The sequence below is a fragment of the Trematomus bernacchii genome, unplaced genomic scaffold (genome assembly GCF_902827165.1).
Source record: "Trematomus bernacchii unplaced genomic scaffold, fTreBer1.1, whole genome shotgun sequence".
NCBI classification, from domain to species: Eukaryota; Metazoa; Chordata; class Actinopteri; order Perciformes; family Nototheniidae; genus Trematomus; species Trematomus bernacchii.
Genome location: NW_022987662.1, coordinates 2,182,258 through 2,205,508, shown reverse-complemented (window position 1 = coordinate 2,205,508; position 23,251 = coordinate 2,182,258). Strand labels below are relative to the sequence as shown.

At 41.6% G+C, this 23,251-nt stretch overlaps 1 protein-coding gene across 1 annotated transcript; it reads right to left on the bottom strand.

Annotated features, from left to right (window-relative positions):
- Nucleotides 1-234: 234 nt before the first annotated feature.
- scara3 (scavenger receptor class A, member 3) lies at nt 235-22,852 on the bottom strand. The gene is made up of 12 exons (XM_034135577.1): nt 22,355-22,852; nt 12,381-12,416; nt 11,886-11,927; nt 10,710-10,829; nt 7,275-7,355; nt 6,276-6,394; nt 5,352-5,596; nt 3,813-4,032; nt 3,390-3,478; nt 2,888-3,080; nt 2,573-2,750; nt 235-1,980 (listed from the first exon to the last, which is right to left on the bottom strand). Exons 1-12 carry the CDS (start codon nt 22,359-22,361, stop codon nt 1,490-1,492), a joined length of 1,821 nt encoding a protein of 606 aa, XP_033991468.1. The 5' UTR covers nt 22,362-22,852; the 3' UTR covers nt 235-1,489.
- Between the last annotated feature and the right edge of the window lie 399 nt (nt 22,853-23,251).

Below are 23,251 nucleotides of genomic sequence, written 5' to 3'. Positions count from 1 at the left end.
CCTAAACTCTTATTTATGGACAACTGTACCCATTGAATTCTACTGTGAACTACAAAATGTTAATCGTATGGCAAATGTTAAAACAACAGGGAATCGAATATTTTTAAGTCCGTGGAAGTTTACCTCAAAAATCCAATGGGAGGGGTTGGACATGTGTTTTTAATTAATGTCCACTCCCTTTCCCTCAACAATGGCACGCTGCTCTGGAAGTACAGTAGGACACTGACTGAGAACGAGTTAAAAAAAAGCTTTATTGAAGTTCGATGCAAGCCAGTCGCATTTCATTACAACACACAGGTTTTCCAAAAAAGTAAGTTTCCCTTTTTGAAAGATTTTCATGTGATATAAAAGGTTATTTATGTTTGTTTTATAAGATCTAAAAAACCCTCTTTGGTCATTCCTCTGCTTTCTCAAGTGTTACATTATTATGCATTGTTGTATTGAATGAGTGATCTGCCTAGCCTTCACACCAAAACGTTTCAACATAGGTCGAAGAGAGAGTTACTTTCTTTATTCTTACGGCAACAATAGAAGCAAACGTTGCACACAATGTAAAACAAAAGTCATTCGAGCGCAAATTCAGAAGCCATGAATTCTAAAACTTTACTTCTTCAATCGCTGATCATAAAATGACATATTCGTGCAGAAGATGTAAGAAAAGTCTTCAGAGTACCTGCTCTGAAATGCCAAAAGATAAAAAATCCTTCAATGTCACACTTTAAGAACCAATAAAGTGCCATCCATCTGAACATAATGTGTCAATGTGTACATAATGTAACAAGTAAAGATTTTGTTTCTGTGCCAATATGGGAATGTAAGCCTTTGAGTAGCTCGGACGGGAAACACCATCACTTTAGTCCTTATCCTTGGTTAACAGCTCTATTTATTGCCCAAGGAGGTTTTGTTGGTTTGACAACAACCTCGACATTTTCAACCAAGTACATTCAACCAGGCAAGACTTCAATATAGGTGTTTTTTTCCATTCCTATTCATATTATCATCTAAAACAAGTTTTTAATTCTGGTAAAATCGCATACTATGTCATCATACTGTACATGGACAAAGCTTTTTGTATTCTTTAGCTTCCTGGACAAGGAAACACTCGTGAAAAGATGTAAAGAGACCCATGTGCATGACAGCAGTTTCCTCCAACATAAGAACATTTCCATTTTCTGTCCAAACGCAGTCTGTTTCTGGCTTCAGGTACTGTGTCATCTCCCTTCTCAACAACAGTTCAGTTCTGTTTTCTCTTATCTACACCGTCCTCTTGGTTCCTTTCTTGTGGCCATGTCATTATATCAGGGGAATGCCCCCTTTAAAGCACAATCCCATTTTTGAAATGGTGCCTTTGTTCATAAGAATTCTCGATTTTTCTTGCATAATCCCATAGAAACTGGATTATTGCGTCCCCAGTCACAATGGATGATTTTCCTTCATCTGGTTAATAAGTCCTCTTGGTACCAGACAGATCACCTCTGGGTCCATCTTCTCACTGCCTCATGGTGGCGGGGGCTGGCATCCCGGCCCCCTGCAGGGTGTTGACGGGGGCCTGAGGGTATGGCAGGCCTCGGGGCCCAGGGTATCCCGGCTGTCCAGGCGGTCCCACTGGTCCTGGTTTCCCCCGGGCTCCTGGTGGCCCGATGATGCCCGGGAGTCCTGCCTGACCCTGGAGGCCTAAAACACCTGTGTGCCCATTGTTTCCGTCTAAACCGTGTAGGCCTGCGTTCCCTTTCTGGCCCTTCTCACCACGCGGTCCAGGTGGGCCAATAGGCCCTTTAGCTCCTTTGATCCCTCCTGCACCTCTGTTTCCAGTGGGGCCTGTTTCACCCGGAGCTCCTTTGGGCCCGAGAGAACCTTTCTCTCCAGGAGTTCCCCGGCCTCCTTGCGGGCCTCGGTCACCTTTAGTCCCACTCAGTCCCATTGGTCCTTTCGAACCGCTCTCACCACGGTTCCCTTTTGGCCCGGGTAGTCCAGGAGCACCTGTTGAGAGAGGATGGTGAGGTTCAGTTCAAAAGTTAAGTGTACATTTCAAGGGCTGACACCTTATAGTTGGTTGACTAGTTGGTCAATACACTCTTGTCCAACCTAATTGTCATTGGTTTTACTTTTAGAGGAATAAAAGCGCTTCATAACCCTGACGCTTTTTTAGGCGTGTTTGAAAACTACATTACATTAATTTTGTGGTTTATGGGTCGGGTTCTTTGTTGATTGTTGAATGCATATTTCTGCGGGCTGGGCAATGAGTGTTGGTTCTCATCACAGGTTTGGTTGGTGTTGGTATCAGTAAGATGACCCAAAGGGATCGTTCGCTTTGAGTCCATCGTCATCATTTCCGTTTAAATTAATTTTGGTTTGGAATAACCGAATATGGGTTTTTTATGTTTATTTATAATTCATTTAGGCTTCCAGGTTAAGTGCCTTCAGGGCACTGCGGCTGATTCAGTTCAGATTCTAGAGATAACTAGCAGATTTGTCCACCCCTTTGACCAATTCAGTGCATGAAGAATAGACAGAATCAGCCATGATTTTGACAGCCCTATTCATTTCATATATATGGCAACCAGTACCGTACCTTTTATTATAGTGAAGTTCTTTATGAGCGTGGTATGGTGCACATCCACGAGCTTCATCTCCTCCATCACCATGGACAGATTCCTGACGTCTACATCCACTCGGACATTCAACAACGTGTTTTGCTGTCTCAGTGTGTCGGCCAAGTGGAGGAGTAACAACACCGTGTTGTTGAGGTTCTGGACAAAAGAGACAGGACGCGTCAGATGTGAGGAGAAAGAAAGACTCAAAGGAGAAAAAACCCAACAAACACAGGAGGACTTCAGCTGTTAAGCATACATAAGGATGGAAGAAAGAACTCTTTAATGTGTCCTACCTGTAGATCTTCAGAGTGTCGGCCCATGCGGCTCTGGCAGGACGAGCTCTCGATGTTGATGTACTTGAACATGCTCTGGACGTGGCTGACGGTGGCGTTGATGCTGGAGGAGATTGTGTCGATCTCCATGGAGATGGAGTTCAAACGACTATCCAATGCAGAGAAACGCTCACCTGTACGATTCTCATAGTACCTAAAGAGAAGGGTTGCAGAGTCCAGGTCGGTTTTTACATTTCCTGAATGACAATACTCTTATCGGAGCAAAGGTTATACTTGGAAAGCACATGTTTTACTCAAATTAGCAATTAGCAATCGTAATAAAAATTCAAAAGGACAAACTGCCTAAGTTTTCTTTATTATGCTGGATGCAAATGGTTTGCTTTGGACATCCGAATAAAAAGGAAAAACTTGGATGTTTAGAAGTTTAGAATCAGGCATAAAAGGATACCAACTAAGTCAATGCGATGCCCTCTCATATGTACATGTATGAAATGTGTGTTACCTGGAATGGTAGTGCAGGTCATGCAAGTTCTCCTCGTGTTCATCCATGAAAGAGGTAACATTGTCGAGTTGCATCTGCAGGTTCATCACCTGCGATTGGAAATGTACATAATAAAGAATTTATCAAGACAACAGGTAAAAATAGAGGAAGTTTGTGTTAACTGGGATGAACCATAATAGTCTGTCTCTAATTTCAAACCTTACATTTCAAACCTGATTATAAAGCAACAGGATTTTACCGTTACAGTTAATGAGTGTGCGTGCTAAGCGATGGATACGCCATGGACTTTTTGAGGCCATCCTTACCCAAACACTAGAGTGGGGCTGGCGTAAGTTGTAGAAGTTTTACCAGTAAAAGCGCAGACCACTTCAATATTTAGTTGCTTTTTTCAAATTAAACTTGAAAACTGAAACAGACACACACCTGCTGTGTGAGGTCGTAGTACACCTCAGTGGACATGGCGGTTCTCTGTTGATCTGTTACGATGTTGTTTTGTAGGGAGCGCATTATTTGTGTGGTGCTGCTCGTGTTGGATTTCATTGCGCTCAGAACTTGGCTGTAGTTCTGCCAGTCGGTTGTCAACTTCTGGAGGACCAGACTCTCCTCATCAGCGTTCCTCTGCAAGGCATCGATCCACTGTGTACTGGAGAGCACAGGAAAACAAAGAAGACGTTATTACATAATCTTTCCATTTTTAAAAACTGTGGAAGCTACCAAAAAGTATATGATGAGAAGATGTTTTATTAAATCAAATTGTATCTATCTATCTATCTATCTATCTATCTGTCTGTCTGTCTGTCTGTCTGTCTGTCTGTCTGTCTGTCTGTCTGTCTGTCTGTCTGTCTGTCTGTCTGTCTGTCTGTCTGTCTGTCTGTCTAGTCTGTCTGTCTGTTTGTCTGCCTGTCTGTCTGTCTGTCTGTCTGTCTGTCTGTCTGTCTGTCTAGTCTGTCTGTCTGTTTGTCTGCCTGTCTGTCTGTCTGTCTGTCTGTCTGTCTGTCCGTCTGTCTGTCTGTCCGTCTGTCCGTCTGTCTGTCCGTCTGTCCGTCTGTCTGTTTCTCTGTCCGTCTGTCTGTCTGTCCGTCTGTCCGTCTGTCCGTCTGTCCGTCTGTCCGTCCGTCCGTCTGTTTCTCTGTCCGTCTGTCCGTCTGTCCGTCTGTCCGTCTGTCCATCTGTATGTCTGTTTCTCTGTCCGTCTGTCCGTCTGTCCGTCTGTCCGTCTGTCCGTCTGTCCGTCTGTCCGTCCGTCCGTCCGTCCGTCTGTCCGTCTGTCCGTCTGTCTGTCTGTCTGTCTGTTTCTCTGTCTGTCTGTCTGTCTGTCTGTCTGTCTGTTTGTCTGTCTGTCTGTCCGTCTGTCTGTCTGTCTGTTTCTCTGTCCGTCTGTCCGTCTGTCCGTCTGTCCGTCTGTCCGTCTGCCCGTCTGTCCGTCTGTCTGTCTGTCTGTCTGTCTGTCTGTTTGTCTGTCTGTAAGTCTATCTATCTCAATTGGTCACGTTGTACAGTATGTCTGAATCAGCATTATGTGTTCCAGCTGTGCCTTTTTCAAAACGGAATTCCCAGTTATTATTCTTTCTGTGCTTTGCTTCATAAACAATGATTTGCTTGTCAGAAAAGTGCAGTGGGGACTTTGACTCTGTCAGCCACTGATTTCCCTCTTGGCCAGTTCACTCAAAGGTCATGAACACAATGTGAACATGAAGCTAACGAGACGTGATAAGCATCTAGCAAAATCATATGAATACTGTAAAAGTATTTATTTTATTAATGAAAACTGTGGTGAAATATAGCTAACAATCTTTTTTCCAGGACGAAGACATGAAGTTTACAAAAATGGCTAAAATAGGATTTCAAAATTAAAGCTAGAATATCATATCTATTATTTTGTCATTGATGAAAAAATACACAATGAAGAATAATATTAGATCAAGCTTTGTTCATCCCTCTCTTGTTCTATCCTTTATTCACCTGAGAGCCACTGTAATGTTGACTTGCTGCGACGTGGCTTTGATCTCGTACTGATCCTCCGCCAGCGTCTTCATTTTCTCTTCAGTTTCCTCGATCACTTCCTTCCAGCCCTCCACTCGTTCCAGGTATCTTTCCAGCGACTGGTTGAGGAGTTTGATTGACATGAGGTGGTTCTGCATGTCGCGTGTCAGCCGGCTGCTGGTGGTCTTCAGCATTGTTTGGGTCTGGGAGGCCCCATCCAGGACCTTTAGGGACCAAAGGGTCAGAAATGTAATGTCTTCGGTTGAACAAAACACAACCTTGGAAATAACCAGAGGTGGGAAGTAGTGGAGTACAAATACTTTGTTACTGTACTTAAGTACATTTTTCTGGTATCAGTACTTTACTCCACTACTTATTTTTCTGACAACTTTTTAATTTGACTTCTTACATTTGTATCACTAATACCTGTACTTTCTACTTTCTACAGGTTTGTTACTTTAGTTTGAATGTGCGTTTGGTGGCGTGATCATTATTATTTAGAGTCATTGCGTGCCTATTGATTTGAACACGATCCGTGTATCCATCATTTCCTGGTCTTCTCTAAAGAAGAGGGACCAATGAAAACTTTGTCATGTTGCCGTTGTTCAGCATGGAAACATTCATTAGCTAACAATGACATTATTGTTCTATTAATATAAAGGGAGGTCAGGTACTCTTTAAAACAGTTGGTAGTTATGGGTACTTTTTACTTAAGTACATTACGAAGCCCATACTTCTTTACTTTTACTTGAGTAAAAAAGTTTAGTCAATACTTCTACTTTTACCAGAATATTTTTAAACACGAGTATCTGTACTTCTGCTTGAGTAAAGGATGTGTGTACTTTTCCCATCTCTGGAAATGAAGCCTTTGTCTGTTAGAGCTTGTTGTGTGGTCTATCGTACCTGCTCCTGTCCCAGTATCATTTTCTGGATCTCTTCAAACTCCTTCTTCAGTCGGCTAATCTCCTCGCTGTACAGAGTCACATCCAGACAGCCCGAACAGTTAGAGGTGGAGCTCAGATCTGAGGTGGAGGTAGAGAAATAAAGACAGTGAGGCAGGATAGGTTTTTGAACAAGAAATCTTTTAGTTCCTCAGAAAAAGTGAAACTTGAACACTTAAAGGTGGGGTAGGTCATTTTGGAGAAACCAGCTCGAGTGCGCTAGAATTTGAAAATACACAGCCGGAAAGAATCTGCCACTTCCTTACAGAGCCCCTCCTCCAACACACACGAACGTGCACATGACCAATGAGGGCACGAGATAAGTTTGTGCACAGATGGAAGGCTGACAGGCAGGTAGGCCATCCAGTTATTTTAGCCGGGCCGGCTCAGATGATTGGTCGTGCTTTTTACAGTACCACGGCTTCCACAGATGACATTTCTTTATGGATTTTTTGTCAAAGCACTTAAGATATTCATTGCTATCGGGATGTTAAGAGCATTCCATGGAATATAACAAAAAGTGTATCTCGAGCCGGTTTCTTACCGGTACCTTTAAGATCCATAATAGCTACAAAATTGACCTTGTGGAGGTCGTCAAGAATATTTGTTTCTAAACATTTAACAATGTTTAGCGTTTTGGTTATAGAAAACAGCCAATGCAGGCTATTTTAGTGCTGTCAATTACGTAAAAAAATGAAGATTTTGTGTAGAAATGTATGAAATGTCAGAATAAAATGTAACTAAATTCATCATTTGTCTAAAAAAAAGTGTATTGCTAGCTCCAAGAAACTTACAAGATAAACTTCTGTGGCGAGTCATTTTCCAATTAAATTTGTTTTCCCGTAATTCTGCAAACATGTCCCAAATTGGGATCAATAAAGTACTATCTTATCTTATGTTTAGGGTCTATGAGGTCCCCCTGACTTTATAATAGTATGATATAATACTAAAGCTTCTTTACCCTCTATTCCTTGCTGAGCCCTGGTGATCTTGTTGTGGTAGACGGACTCCTCCCCAGACAGGTTGTTGACCTTCCTAAACACTGGAAACACAAAGACAGTTGAGTTATTGGAAAGAAAATTGTTCTTGTGTTGGAATATGACATACTCTTATTCCCAAGCTCAATATTTATGTTTCAGTGTAGGAGCATGATTCTGCTCTTGCAGAAGTCAGTGAAAGTCAATTGGGAATCAAATCATTAGCTTTAAACATGCAAACAATTATTTATGATGGTTTTTGCATGCTGAGGAATAGATTAAAAAATGATCAACATCAGCAGTATTACGGTGTTGACAGGACATAGGAAGTATTTCAAGTAGTAAAAACAGGAAGTTGTAATTTAAGGCCTGACACCAAGTTTTCATTAGCTAAGAAACGTAACCCAAACACTGAAGAATGATGGTTTAGCCAGCTGGCCAGGTCCTGCTTCTTTCCCCACATATTTCCCAAGAGAGCAACAATTATTTAGTGAGTGTGAGTTTGTGGGAGTGTAAGTTAGTATAATGTGTGTTTGCAGACCTTTTCAGCATCCTAAGCCCTGACTCAGGGGATTAATGCAGACTTGTTCCATTGTATGTTTGCATATATAAATGCTTCCACATGCGTTCTGCACGTACCACCTGCTCCACTGTATTAGCTGCTGTGACAGTGACGCTGAGCATGGCTTGTTTGTTCAATACTCTGCAACAATGCAACAGTATTTGGTTTTTTAAAGGTCACCTATTATGCAAAATCCAATTCTACATCAACATGTGTCCCCTCTGTGGAAAGAGATTCTGAAAGTTTCAGGAAGAAAGATTCTCTCTCTTTTTGTCCTGATCCATTTATATAAAAACCTGTCTGAAAATGAGCTGATCAGATTTTGGCCACTTTATGATGTCATAACGATTTGTTGGCTTGTGTAACCATTAGCCAATCACCAACCAAGGTAACCCCCCCCCCCCCCCCCCCCTTATCACCTGAATCTCCTCCTAGAGCACCATTGTGTTCTTTTTAACCAAATATCTCTCAGAGGGGCGTGGGGAGGGGCTCCTTATTTTCATCTAAAGTAACAGACAGAGGGTGTTTCTCAATCGCGAGTAAAGCTGCTTCAGAGCCACTATTTCAAGCATACTACGTCATTGAGTGCCGCCGAAGTACTGTTCCAATCTCCAGTATACTTGGAAATCTACCGAGCCCGGCGTACTCCGTTTGGAGAAATATTGAGTGTGCACATGAGTAGACTTCGCGGTCTTAAAATCCCCACAATGCTTTGCGCACGGACCAATTTCCCCAAATCTGTGGCGGAAGATGTAAGGCGGGGCCTCTCATATGACGCACACCTGCACACTTGCTAGCCTGTTCCACTCTTTGTTTTCCGAATGTCAGGAAGTATTCTTGACTCGCTTCTGAAGCAAGATGCTCGGCAGACATGTGCTACCAAGCAAGCGTACTCGCGATTGAGAAACACCCAGAGAATCAGCACTTTAGAAACAGGGCTGAAACAGAGGGGATTATGGGTAATGCTGCAATGATCTGTTTGGTATTTGGAGCCAAACACTTCACAGACATGTTTGTATATATCTGAGACCTATAATATATTGATGAAAAACAGTATAATAGGAGTGCTTTAGAAGTGACGCATGGCAAAATATTCAATTCACTCCAAACAATCTGCAAATAGCTAAATCATGTGTTGCTTCATTCCACATTTGTTACTAAAGGAATGTGTTTTTTTTATAAAACAGATGTTGAGCAGGAAACAGAAAAATCAAAGGTTATTTTTCTCTGTGTTTTCCTCGTGCACATGCACAGTTTGGAGTTGCAGCCAAGTTAAATATCTTTTCTGTTTATACTCAAGTCAACCTCTAGCACAGCTGTACGAGACCAAATCTAAACTAAGCTCTGTTTCTGTGTATAAAGCATTCTATAAAAAGATGTGATTCTGTGTATGTGGTATGCATGTTTGAATGGGTTGAAAGAGCTAGCTCAAAAGATCTAACCATTTGCATTTGAAACACCCAAGATGCCGGGTGTAAACGGGCCTACATTACGTTTCTGTACCTGAATAGCTTCTTCGTGCATTGTGCGATTTTACTTCACTCTCACCATGCCTCACTCTCGCTCTGTACACTTGAGATCCCCAAAACAGTAGTAAAAGATTAAGATTTACGACTTTCAGACCCAATAAAATGTGATGTTAATGTAAGAACCAGCTGTTGGTGCTGAGCAGCTGTCTGGAGTTAAAATGACTGTGTTTAATTAATACACACATACAGCACATAGAAAAATATGACCTTTTTCCATGACAAGCCTTCTTCTCACTTCTTAATGCATATCAGCATTATCAGAGAAATAATCAAAAATAATTGCAAGGGTGTTGACTGCATCTACCTGAGAGGTTAGTGTCTCTGTAGAGGAGTCTAATGCCCCTTTCACACCGGCGCTTTTCCAGCTCCTGCTCGGAGCTGGAGCTGGAAAAGCGCCGGTTTTTCCTGTTCACACCGCAGCGGCGGCGCGTCATAGCTCCGGAATGCGGTTCACTTCCAGCTCCAAAAAATTGTCGGTCCAGAGGCAAGAGCTTCGGAGCTATGACGCGGCGTCGCTTACGTCTCTTACGTCGAGGCGTGCAGGAAACCTTACTTTGACCATCCGTTCGCTGTTATTGATCATTGTGGAGATACATGGGCTGTACAGGTTGTCATGTCCGACTATCACAAGTAGAATCATAATGAAAAATACGCCGGTAAAAAGTGCCTGTAGAAAACGGCTTAGCAAGTAGTCAGTTTAGCTTCGGTTGCTATGCTAACATCACCCATGTTATACGAGAGAAACTTTCATAACAGCGTTGTGATGCCAAACAGCGTCAATTCAGACTGACACACATTCACTTAAGGGGAACTGGGGATATGTATCAGCTGCTTGTGTGACAGTCAGACAGTGAATACTTTAGAGCCGTGTGAGCTAACCCGGAGCTAACGGGAGAATAAACTCCCGTGGAAGAGCAGCCAGCACTGCAGCAGTCGGTAAATGCAGCTGAAACACATTAATAAACAATGAACCACGGCACTCTGGAAAAAAGTATAAGGTTGGAGAAGTCGTTATTTAATTTAATCTGGCTTCGTATGATTAAAAGCAACACGATCATCGACCCGATGCAGTCCCCGGCCCGTTGTTGTTGTGGGAGAAAATCAGCGACGTAAACTGTGACGTCATGACGCAGCAGCGGCAGCTCTGGGCAGTGTGAACAGAGCGGGAGCTGAAAAGGGAAACCGGAGCTGAACCAGAAAAGCTCTCGCTAGGAGCTAGAAAGGGAAAAGCGCTGGTGTGAAAGCTGCAAAAGAGATGATATATGGAGGGCTTAAAGACTTCATCACAGGATTCATCGACTGCAACGTGATTGTAAAAGAAAACTTACCGAGCGATGCCAGCACTGCCACAGTAATGATGAGGAACGCTACAAAGCCATAGAGCACTTTGACAGCCAGCTGGAGGGAGTGGCTCTGCTGACACCTCAGACAGCCGCCCCTGCTGCGACCTGCATGAAGAATCAATATAAACAGACATGAATATATGTGTGACTGAATAAGTTAATACCAACAAAAAAGTCAGAATCTAATATGCACGAACATTTGATTTGATTATTCAAGGTCATCAAAAGACAAGTTACAAGTTGCTGTTTAGAGAGGATACAAATATTGTCATCACAATTCACAAATTACCTGACAGCCTCAAAACCCAAAGTTGTATTAACATTTACTTTACAATCAAAGGGGGAAAAAAGCCGAGTATTACTGATAGCAGCCCTCATTTTAAAAGCTTAAAGTGGACCTATCATGCTATATTTGAATAATATAGTGTAGGACCATACCTATATAAAGGCATATTTATACTTTTTTTTTTTCAAAATACCAAACAGATCATGCATTTTAGCCATGCCTCATTTTGCTCAATTTGACAATTTCTAGCTCTGTTTTAGCAAGGGCTGATTCAGTGAGAACAGCACCATCTACAGGCCTGGCATATGTACTACAGCGTCTCCAGCGCTTTTGAACGGCAATGGCCGTGGCTGCCTCCTCCTGATTGGTGGAGTTGGCCCAATAGCCGTAGCGCAACTGTCCTGACGTCAGGACAGTGTTCAAATCTGGATCAGTTTTTATCAGATCCGTTGCAGCCCCTTTTTTAGAGATTTGGGTATGGAGGAAAATAGAGAGGGTTGTGTTTTCTGACACTTGGTGAGTTCCCTGGAACACCGGGGACACATATTCATGTATAAAAGACGTACAAAAGTGCATTTTGCATGATAGGTCCCCTTTAAGTAATAGTTTAATCTTTACCAATGCAGGATATTTTATAAGATGATTGTTTGTTTTGTTGGAATAGTTGCAACTTTAGTTTTTAAATTAATTTAGTTGATGCATTATTTCTTAGTGAAATGTTATTCAGTATTCGCATTGCATAACCACGATGGCAGGAAAACTCAAGTCATGCATGTACAGATATGTGTATAAAGCATGTCATTGGTGGAAAAGAACATATCACAGATCACATTATTTGTTGTTATTAGACTTGTGTGTATGTGTGTGGCCTTCACCTCTAAATGAAGGCATTTCCTCTTCTCCAGTGAAATCCTCCTCTGAAAAACAGGAACAAATGTAAACAAAACACGATGTCTTACAACTGACCAAATAACACAGCAGTCCTGGTTTGCAAAAGGTTTAATATTTGTAGTGTTTATTGTCATGTCCTTGTAAAAAAAAATCCCAAAAGTAGGTTGCATTATTTACTGCAGATCTCTCAAACTGCACTTTTGTGTTCTTATCTTCTGTAACATCACATTTAGAATCATAGTCCAGATCATATCCATAGGGTTAACTATGCAGAGTAATGGTTGTTCTATAGGCATATGGAGAACAGAGATGAGTGGTAACATCATACAAATAAAGTTAGTTATAATTGCCTGATTACAGTCAGTTACTCCCTTTTATTCATTGATACAGGATCTAATCTGAAAAGCCTACGGACAATCATGTTGAATGTGCGGATCAACATTGATGTTTCGTAGACAATAGAAAACCTCGATCATTACCTTTGAAAAGCTGGTTCTCGTATCCACCATAGCTGTCTGCCAAAGCAAGAGAAAAACAGACATTTAAAGGACTGAAACCAATTCAGCTGGAGCCACCAACAAGTTTTATTACTCCCGTCATAAATCATGAAAAACCAGCTGCCTAACAATCCCCCACAGCCCCCCCCCCCCCCCCCCCCCCCCCCCCCCCCCCCATCTCTGGAGTCTGCATTGTACTGGGCATGGTCAATGTGAAGCTGCCATCTCAGCACAATAAAAAGGAAAGGTTTTTGTTCTGCTCAAATGTTTTCTCTGCTCACTCGGGAGAACTCGGTCCCACAGTGGTGTAAAAGTATGAGAACAGTTGTTGGTTTTGTGCGCTGATGCTGGTGGGAGTATTGTGTGTCTGATGAGGTTGTCATCATACACTCTGGGCTGAAATAAGAAACATGACGTCCACAGAATATAACCAGATGGCTTAATAAAACACATAGAATGCATTTAAAGTCATGTTTTCATAACTGGATCTAACAGCAATGGATTTCATACAACACGTCATTAAGTGTACACCACCCAAACTGGAACCCAACCCCACACCTGAGGCACTTGTTTAAGAAGCGTAAACACTCGGTGGAGCAGCTTGGAGGCTGTTTCTGGAGGAAAAGAGCAGGGAAACACATTCATTAACGGGAAAAAATAGGTTTGGCAGGTTGCTGAGAAGCTGAAGAGAGACAGTTGGATTGTGGTCATGGTGCCGTGTCAGTACTGCCAATGGAGCTGGCCCAAAAGAAAACATTGTTTTATTACATAATGTATGCGTGCACATGTTACTCCAGACATGTCCCTAAAATAAAGCACATCTAAGTGACTTTGCACTGGCGTTTCTGATGGTAGAAATGTGGAAAAAGTGTGTTGACTGAGTCTAGACAGATGTGATGTCATTTCAATTAATATTCTACTAAATATATATGTCGTCGGTCTCAAAAACACACCATTTGTTAGCTTTAAAGTGGCTCTGAAAGGTTTTAGCTGCTTATTCATCAGCTGACTAATAACATCCAATCATATTCAAACAGGAGGCCTTTATAATGCCCTTACTATTTTGGTTAAAGCTATGGCTAAATAGTCAAATAAACACCAGAGGCAATGAATATTTAGTTCTTGAGACACACTTTCTTTAAACAATACATTGGTGGAGACAACGTAAGAAGTTGCAATTCTCAATGAAAGAGATACAAAATGCTTATTAGCAGATGCATTAAGTGAGACCTTGTCTTACACTTAATGTTGGAACCTTTAATGTGTTTCTTTTTAAGTGAAACATTGGTATAACTGTAAGTGTGGATTTGTAGTTTACAGCACACATTGAGTTGATCAAATATCTTTCTTTTTTTTGTTTTAGAACATTTTTCAAGCCAATACAAAATGTTGCAAAATATTATCTGGTTAACCACAGAATCAGCTCAACATGAAGAAAAGTGTGGCCTCTCATCGGGAGAGAAGACGAGAAAAAGCCAGAAGAGAATAAAACCAGGAGCAGCTGCACACAATGTCAAAAACATAATTTGCCATAAATACAGTTGTTTTTTTCCAACAGATACAAATCTTTCATTTCTACATCAGACTATTTGAATGCAACCTAAAACTGCATATTTGTGTTCATCCAAAAGGAGAGCTGTCACCATAACAGTCTGTGTAGTATTATGGAATTGCATGATTGTTTAACTTTGGCTTTAACCAAATAAAGAAAACACATGATATAATCTCCTAAAACAATGTCAGTAAAGTTTAGATAGAGAAGAGAACACTTGGCCTGCAGACGCCACGATGAGGTGAATGTTTATGTGAGCGAAGGAAAAGCTGAGGTCACAAAACACTGAGGCGGACATAATGATGGAGGGAGGAGAGGAGTAAAGGATGGTGAACTCTAACAAACCCCTCAGTTATACGGATCACCTTAGTATCTTTAAGCACTTTGTTTGGGCCTTAACGTCACTGTTTTGTTTCACTGTCACTGCTCACATTAAGATGGTTTTAAGCAGCAGGCATATCCTTTCCTAAGACAAACAAAGAATCACAAAGTCTGGTGAACATAGCGGAGCAAATGGAGACTAAAAGAGCCACGTATATTTCTCAGGATTTCAACAGAAAACTAAAAAGGTGTGTGAATATACGAAGTGCACGAACAAAAAGAATGCTAACGTTGCTCTGTGTCTGCTAGATGTGTAAATGTGCAATTGTTTTTCTAACATTTCCATCAACTTTATAAGGTGAAACAATTCAAATGTTGTGTGTACAGCTTCTGACCTAAATGCTTGAAAGGTAACTGTTTAAAAAGGTTGGCCACCTAAAATCAGTCACGCTTTTTCAAAGATATAACTAAACAGTGAACATTCAACATCAACTTAAAAGCAATATGAGTATGATGAGTGTAGGAGAAGGATCTCATACCATAATTATTCTGGGTTCAAGTGGAGAGTAATCATCTAAATCCTGTTTCAGAAACGTTCCCACCCTGATTAAAATGCACTTCTGGAGGGAAACTGAATACTTGTAATTTTTGGGCGTTTCTGTGGCATGAAAAGAAGGATCAGATTAAAATGTTTGAATGTCAGCACATTATTTGCTTCTGAAAGGTGAAATTCCACAATATCTCGATCAGTATCCACCCTCAAATATCTGTCTAGCTTCTCGGTTATGTTTCACCTCCCTGCCTTTTTTTTTTCTCTCTTTCATGTTTTCCCTGCTGAAAAAAACCTAAAGTCTCGTTAGTGAGGAAGTCGACCTGTCCAACACTCACAGAGCAGAACTGAGCGGGTCTGACAGCACCGGGCCTACCGGGTCACACCTATACAGTCAGGCAATGGCTGAACACTTTGGAAAAACTGAAAACTGTATTTGGATCAGTCTTAATCAGTTACCTCACCCTTTCATTGTCAAATGTACACTTCAAGGTTCAAGGCTTTTATTTGTTATACGTACATAGCTACAGTGTAGTTATGTCGATGAAAATCTTAGGTCACAGGCTTTGACAATTTGACAATTCAAGCAAGTCGTCATCAACAACCTTATTTGCCAATTATCACCAAATAAACAAAAATGGATTATCTGCATAAACCCTTCATGACGTTAACAGATAAGTCACTTTGCTTTCAAGAGAGGGATCAGATCATTTAAACCGATCATGCATTAAAGGTGGGGTAGGTAATTTTGGAGAAACCAGCTCGAGTGCGCTAGAATTTGAAAATACACAGCCGGAAAAAATCTGCCACTTCCTTACACAAGCTGGTTTCTCCAAAATTACCTACCCCACCTTTAAGGTCTTCTGGTTTCTATAAAAAAACTGCTTTGAAAAATAATAAATAAAATAAAGGTTTGACAGCGCTAAAAGTGGTTATGGCAGCATGATTAACAAGATTTAGAACAAACTTCTGCCTCACATCTTTTTTTCTTTTCATATTTGCTGTTAGTCTTGTGAACTTCTGGGTCATTTTACCTCTTCAGGGTTTTAAAGGGGGGTATTGAGAAAAAAATGCACTAAATATACAATTAGTACTGAACTCACAAGCAGGCAAGTAGCTTTATGTTTGGCGACACATTCGAACATTTGAAAAACATATGTGGTGTTCATGTGAGGCCACTGTTTGCATCATTGGTTAGTGCCCTATGGGTTGACATAAGGACTTTTTAAATATTTGGGACCACATTTTGGAGCACTAAGAGGCTTAAAATAATGTATTTGACAATAAGGCACACTTTACATGAGAGACCTGACCAGACAGGTGGTTTTTCCAGACAGTGGGGCAGACTGAGGTTGGAAAATGGTGGTTGCAGTTAGAATACACACAGCAGCATGTGTGCACTTGTGCTGTGACAAGAAGTAAATACACTGTAGGGATGTGTACTTGAGGGACAAGCTAGACACAATATATTAAACCTTATCTAACAAAACTACACTTTTCTTCAAAAGGATGGACTGAATAGCAGAGGATGCAATAAAAGTAGGCAAACAACAAGGTCAGGAAAATTACCATATTGACTATAATCAAAATAGATCTGTTTCCTTGCTTAATCTGGGAGAGATACGTTTCCCTCATAGCAACCTTACTGTGTAGCAGACCAGGGTTTTCAGTCTTAAACTGTAGTTAAAGTTGCTGGCTCAGCTGGTGTACAGTGGACCAGCCGCCACACCTATGAAAATATCAAGCGACGCACACAGGATGTGGGATGGACAAGTTACAGGTTAGTTTACAGAGCTTTTATAAACATTTCTGATTGTTACGAATCAGTTCCACATGGATTCCTGTACAGGTGGACGTGAGTATCAATTACAGATGAGCCACGGGGCTACTAGCAGGGGCGTTCGGGACGAAACCCGATGGGCCGGTACTGAAGTGGGCCGGTCGGACGATGTGGGCCGGTCGGATAAGTCACTAGCACCCCCTCCCCCCCCCCCCGTTGACAATTTGCTAGCGGTATTTACTTGCAGCACCGAGGTGGGCCGGTCGGATAAGTCACAATTTACTAGCGGTAGGCTAATTACTTACTGAAGTGGGCCGGTCGAGAGAGTCCCGGGCTGATGTGTAGTCCCAGTCCGCCCCTGGCTACTAGTAAGCGAAAGCAAGGCTCGAAACTTTACAAAGTACGAACAAATTGAAATATCAGGATGTTGTTCTTCACCCACTCAGCTCCCTCCGTCTACTCTTTCACCATTGGACCTTTGGTGTCTGTGAACGCAGCGCCAGGCCTGATCCTGAGTCAGCTAACCCTCAGCACCACTTCATGTCTGTGGTTCCTCTGTGGTGGTTCCTCTTAGGGGCATTTTGGACTTTCCAAACCCTTTCCCCACCCTGTCCCTCCCTTCTTTCTCCCTCTGGACTTAACTTTTGCCAGGGGATTGTGTAAGACTTGGTGGGTAACATGCCCTGAGTGTCCTTTCACTTCACTTCAGCCCTTTTTTCGAATTTGTTATAGGATAGGATATAGGATAAAGTTCCCAATCATTCCTGATTAAACTTTTGCTTTTTGGAGGGGTCTCAACACTGGACGGGTTGTCGCAGGGAGGAGGTCCTGTCGTACTGACATTTATTGTTTATTATTGACATTTTTGTTTTAGCTGACTGGTTTTCTATTTATTTATTTGTTTATTTTTTGTTTGTCTGTTTGTCTGTTTTTGTATGTCTGTTTTTTGTTTGTCTGTTTGTCTGTTTTTGTATGTCTGTTTGTCTTCTGTCTGTGTGGGATTTTGTTTGCCTTGGTGTTAAGCAGTAATTACATTGTTACTCCACCTATTTTTCTATAAAGTGAAGATCTGTTTACCTACTTTTGATACATGCTCTGATAGAATAACTGTATGCTGTTAAAAAAAAACAATAATAACTTCACTTCACGGTGGGATTTGAATCACAACTAAAGATACTTGTCATGCCTTTATTATTTTACTAAGTTCATTTTACCAGAAAAATCCCCCTCAAAACCTCAGTAATTCCCAGCTTTAAGTGAAACCAGGAGTCCCGAGATGGGCCCTGCTCCAGATTAGAGTGGAGGTCTTGACCACAACTCATAAAGCCAAATGAGTCCCTCTCCAAACCTCTGTTGACATCCAAGTCATTTAGCTGCCCTCTGACTGGAATGTGTGGTCTCCTCGCAAACTTTAACGCCTGGTATGTGTTGCTTCAGACTGCGAAGCTGAAGTTTTTCACAAGCCATGACAAGAACTTTTTCTTTATTGTGGTCAGGCAGTGAAACGAGAGATTTTCAGAGTCAAGATCCCGTAAACGCATCATGTTTTCTCAGGACCAAAACCGCTCTGGACTGCCATGCTGAGACACAGACATGCCTTGTTAAGTTTACACGGCTTTGAGGCCAAAGGGCGTTTACCATATTCTCTAATGCTTTATTTACAGGCCTCTCACTTTTTTTACTTGCCCTCTTATCTCTTAGGATCACCTCCTATAGGGACTTTTCTACAGACACATAATGGAGATAAAACATAAGAACATCTTTCCCAAAGAACCATCAAATATAAGGTTAAAAGTAAGTGGACACTTGAATAAAAAATGTGGACACGTTAGTCTAGTCATAATAACATGAGGGTTTTCTTAGATAATATTTGACCGTCAGTGAATTTAAATGAGTTACACCACACAAATGAGTTAATATGTATGTTAGTTGTTAATTGTCAATAAAAGCATACTCCGCTAACTGCCAAGTGCTAGCTAACAGAAACAACCAACTATTGACAGCTAGCATGCTAATTTGTTGCCTGTTCATATTGACAAGGAAACGGATCAAAATGAAGTTAAAGTGGACCTATCATGCTATTTGTAGGCAATAGCATAGGTCTCAGATATATACAAATATATAAAAAACATGTCTATGAAGTGTTTTGCCCAAAATACCAAACAGATCACTCATTCTAGCCATGCCTCATATCCCTCTATTTCACTTCCTGTTTCAAAAGTGCTGATTTGGGGTATAAAGCTTTAAAAAAAAAAATTGATGAAAAAAAAAGGAGGGGGCTGAGCTCATGCGGGACCCGGCAGCTACTGTCTAAACTAAATACTGCCGTGATGAAACACCATATCATGGATTATCAAGGATTATTTCTGAAACAGTATGGAGCTCAAAGGCTTTCTCTCTTGCCGGTTATACCACAAGGTGAGTTCCTTTTTATTTCCTGCTTCTTCACACACATGCTCTCCAGTACAGGTTAGCTCTGAGTGTTAGCGATGCTAATGTAAACACCGACCATATTACGTCCAAAACAGTCGGGCATTGTTTCTGATAGCAACGTTTCTGATAGTGCTGTGGGTCCACATTTCCGATATTACATCATATCGGACGCAAATCTGGATCAGCTCCGTTGTAGCCCCGTTTTTAGAGATGAACGGAGGAAAAGAGAGAGGGTTTTATTTTCTGATGCTGCGTGAGTTCCCCGACACACCGGGGACACATCTTTATGTATAAAATACATCAAAAAGTGCATTTTGCATGATAGGTCCCCTTTAAATAATTATGTAAACTTAATGTTAAGTTAGCATTATCAGGTATTTTTTAACTCAATCCTAACTGTGCGAATACTGGCCATTCACTATAAGAGTTACATGAACAGTATTGCCCATAAAATACATCTAAAACAAACTGAAAAGTAATAAAAACGATTGTGTGTATCTGCCCTGTGATTTGCATTTGGATTAAGTGGTTCTTTCTTGGCCAATGCTACAACCCTAACCCTAACCCTAACAGCTGGTTTCATGCAGGGTAGCTTTAATGTAATCCTGCAGACAAACTAATAAACCTAACCGAAAACAATCTCCTTTATGGTGGTAACAAAAAGCTGCTACTTCTAACCACTGACTTCTTAATATGTGACCAGTTGCTGCAGTTTCAGCCGTGTTTACGTACATGTTTAAAAACAGGAAGAAGTACAGCAGAGATATTTCAGATAATTATTCCAAGATGGCAAAAATAAATGGAAAAAGTGTACACTGTAAACAGAAAAATCAAGTCAATAGGACATTCATCTTGTTCTCCTTTTATCCAAATTCAAAATGACTTTAAATGTATAACGCTGCCACAGCAAATGTGGAATAAAAAACTGAATGTCTCTTTCTGCACCTCCCTTTCTCCTCTTTGCTCAATTTTTCCTTTTCCTTTGCCAACCATACACCTGCCTCACCTCCTGTGTCTCCCCCTCCTCCCTGTTAGGAATGTATGAGGCAGCATGTTTGGTTCTGGTCGAGCAGGGCTGGAAACCACATCAGCAGACCTCCTGTACTGTTTGGCTGAGCAGAGAACTGTATATGTTCTTGAGAGTTAATTTGCTGTATCGACTCGTAGTTCAAGGCAGCTTCTCTCCTGGACACTCTCCTGGACACTCGCCTGGAGCAGAGACATGTGCTTACCTAAACTTAAGTTTGATTTGATTTCCTTTTATTTTTACTCATAAGCTGTCCATGATTGCCTGTAGGTGTTTATGTAAAGAAGTAAAATTGTTATACACTCTGCAAACCTAAATCCAAGAATCCACATCAAAGAAAATGACTAAGCCATATTGAATAATATTATAACACAAAAACTTTGGAAACACCCACTACCGAAATCACTTTAATTTGGTGCTCAAAAAACGATACGTATAGCTAGGTGGCTGTATTCTTTGCAGAAAACTTTTGTTGTTTAAAACAAACAGTCAATACGGGTATTAGCAGTAGCAGTGATATCCACAATGACAGTTTACAAAGACCTGCCTAGTGATGCCTGCTTTCATATCTTTTACGGCACAAATGATGTTAAGTGAATGGTCAATGGAAGATTTAAAGGTCCCATGTCATGCTTTTCTGGTTATTACCCGTCCCCGTGTGTGTTATGTAGCTTTGTAGGTGCTAGTGGAGCCTCGCAGCGGCGAAACTGTGGCGCGCTTATACTGTAGGTGCACCACGTTTGGGGGTGCGGGGGGTGGTGCTAGTGGAGCCTCGCAGCACCCCCCCCCCCTTCCCGCGTCCATTCGCGATGTCTCGCTGTCTCGCAGACCCCACGCAGCAAACAGGAAATGAACCCAGCTCACACTGTCCGCTCCTCGCAGCAGCGAGCCGCACAACGTACCGCCAACACGGCACCCAGACCCCACGCAGCATTCTCATCTGTTTGTCATTACTGGTGTCATTTTCTGGTTGCTAATGCCATTGTAACACATAATCACTGATGTTCCGCTGTAACCGTGGTGGACTCATCAGAACAGAGTGGGCGAGCTGACCAATCAGAGCACACTGGGCTCACAGGGAGGGGGGGGGCGGGAGCTCCAACAAGCCGTTTAGGACAGAGTGAATACACATACTATACAGAGATGCTGTATGAGAAACCAATGTGAGTTTGGAAAATTGCACAATATAAATCTATTCTAGTATACTTCAACAATGGAATTATGATCAGTAGAAATGGCCATGACATGGGACCTTTAATAATTTTCTTTGCTTTTGTATTGCAGTGTGGAGCTAGTTAGATGTAGTATAATAAGTATGATCAGGAAAAATTCAGATCAGATTTTGTAACATAACACTAACACTGTTTGTCTGCTTAGCACATGCTCTGTTCATGTGTTTTCACATTTAACATTACATGAGAAATGGCTAGGCTGGTGTTGCTGCAGTGTAAATAAAACTGTTTTAATTGTTTAGCTATAATTGAATAATTGCTGTTTGGGTGCGAGCTTTATAGCATTAAGGTAAATAAAACAGAGCCACCACAGAAACTGAAATGTCATCAAAACTAAACCCAATGAAAGAGGCAGCTCCAAGTTTTTAAAATGGGAAGAATATAGTAAGATTTCACATATCAACAAAAATAAATACAGGAAATAGTCAATTATATGCAGATTTCTGTTAGTAATGAATATGTCAGCATCTTTTGAAGCTGCTACCCGACATGTGGGATTTATTCCTGCCCCTTCCCACCGTATCCTCCCATTTCTGTCAGCCTTTCACTTCTCGTACTGTACGTCTGAGAACCGTGTACCAGCCCCGGCCCTCTTCAAAGCCGGGGGCAGCTCCCCTTTCATGCCATGTTATGAGAAAGCTCAAATTTAAATGTTATGTTTTCACTCCTTCTCCTTAAAGCGGGATATTAAGTCAATCTGTGGTAGATTGCCAGGGCTATAGAACATTTTATGTTTTATGAAACGGGGCTGTGGTGTGCACGCACACACATTTAGAGATTTAAAGCTGACTGATCAAAGCCTCACATCCAAGAACAACAAACCCTGGTCTTTCTCAGGATCCACGCTGCCAGGTTTCAGAACAGATGAGAAGCATATGTAGGCGCTGGTGCCCTGTGCAGGTGCCTGCCTGCATGCCACAATGCCAGGGACTGTTCCTGTCGACATTTAAATGTATTTTTCACACTGGAAAATGCACCCTGGTATCATTAAGATGTGTTTTTTTGCACCAATTGACTAAGAAGATGGAATTTGTAGGTGCTCAAGAAAGAAATTACTGTACCTTTCATGATTCCTCTCTCAAGAATCCTTTTTAAACAACTTGTGGTTCTGATGCTCAAAGTGATGGTGGTGATATTGCAGTCCCCTTCACCTTGTTTTCCACAAAGCAAGTGTCCAGGAACAACAAAGGCAGTCACCAATGTACCTTTGAGGTGCCAGCAAACTCATTCGTGAAAGGTTTTCCAGTTTTCCAAAGAAAGAAGAACGCCCAAAAGTCCCGAAAAGTCTTACTTCCACATGTTTGAAAACTGGTGAACAACAAGCAAACACCTGAGGATTCTGCCACATTGAGTGTTATTCCGTATGGCCAAAAAAAAAAGACACCTCTGCAGCCTGATTTGTAGATTATTTCATATATTATTTTAAACCTATTAGTGCAGAAGGAAACTGCCCAAATCTCCTCTTAAGTTCTGAACATGTGTGTCTGCCTGCAGCTTTCTGGCATCATCCCTCTCCCATCCAGAGCCTGAGGAAACTAAACCTCCTCAGACAGAAACCATGTGAGAGAGAGAGGGAGGAAATGGAGCATGAGGGGAGGACGAGAAAGAAGAAGGGTGGTAAGAAAGGGAGAGAGAGAGAGATGGGAGGGGGAACAAAGAAACTGGAAAATGAGGGAGGGAAGGAGGGACTGGAAAGGGGACAGGGTGAAAAAAAGAAGGGAGGGGGGGGAGGGTCCATGTGTTTTTGAAAGTCAGTTTGTGGCTAAGGCTAATTGCTAACAAATGTTTTAACATTGTGGTGTGAGAGCAACTTCAGTGGCCTTGGCCTGTGGGACAGAAAAACAGTTTCTCTGAACACACACCTACACCTACACACACTCCTACAAACACACACATGTCAAAGCTATAATCCCTATCTGGCACCGGGTCGCAGTCTTCTCAGCTTGCTCACGCTAACC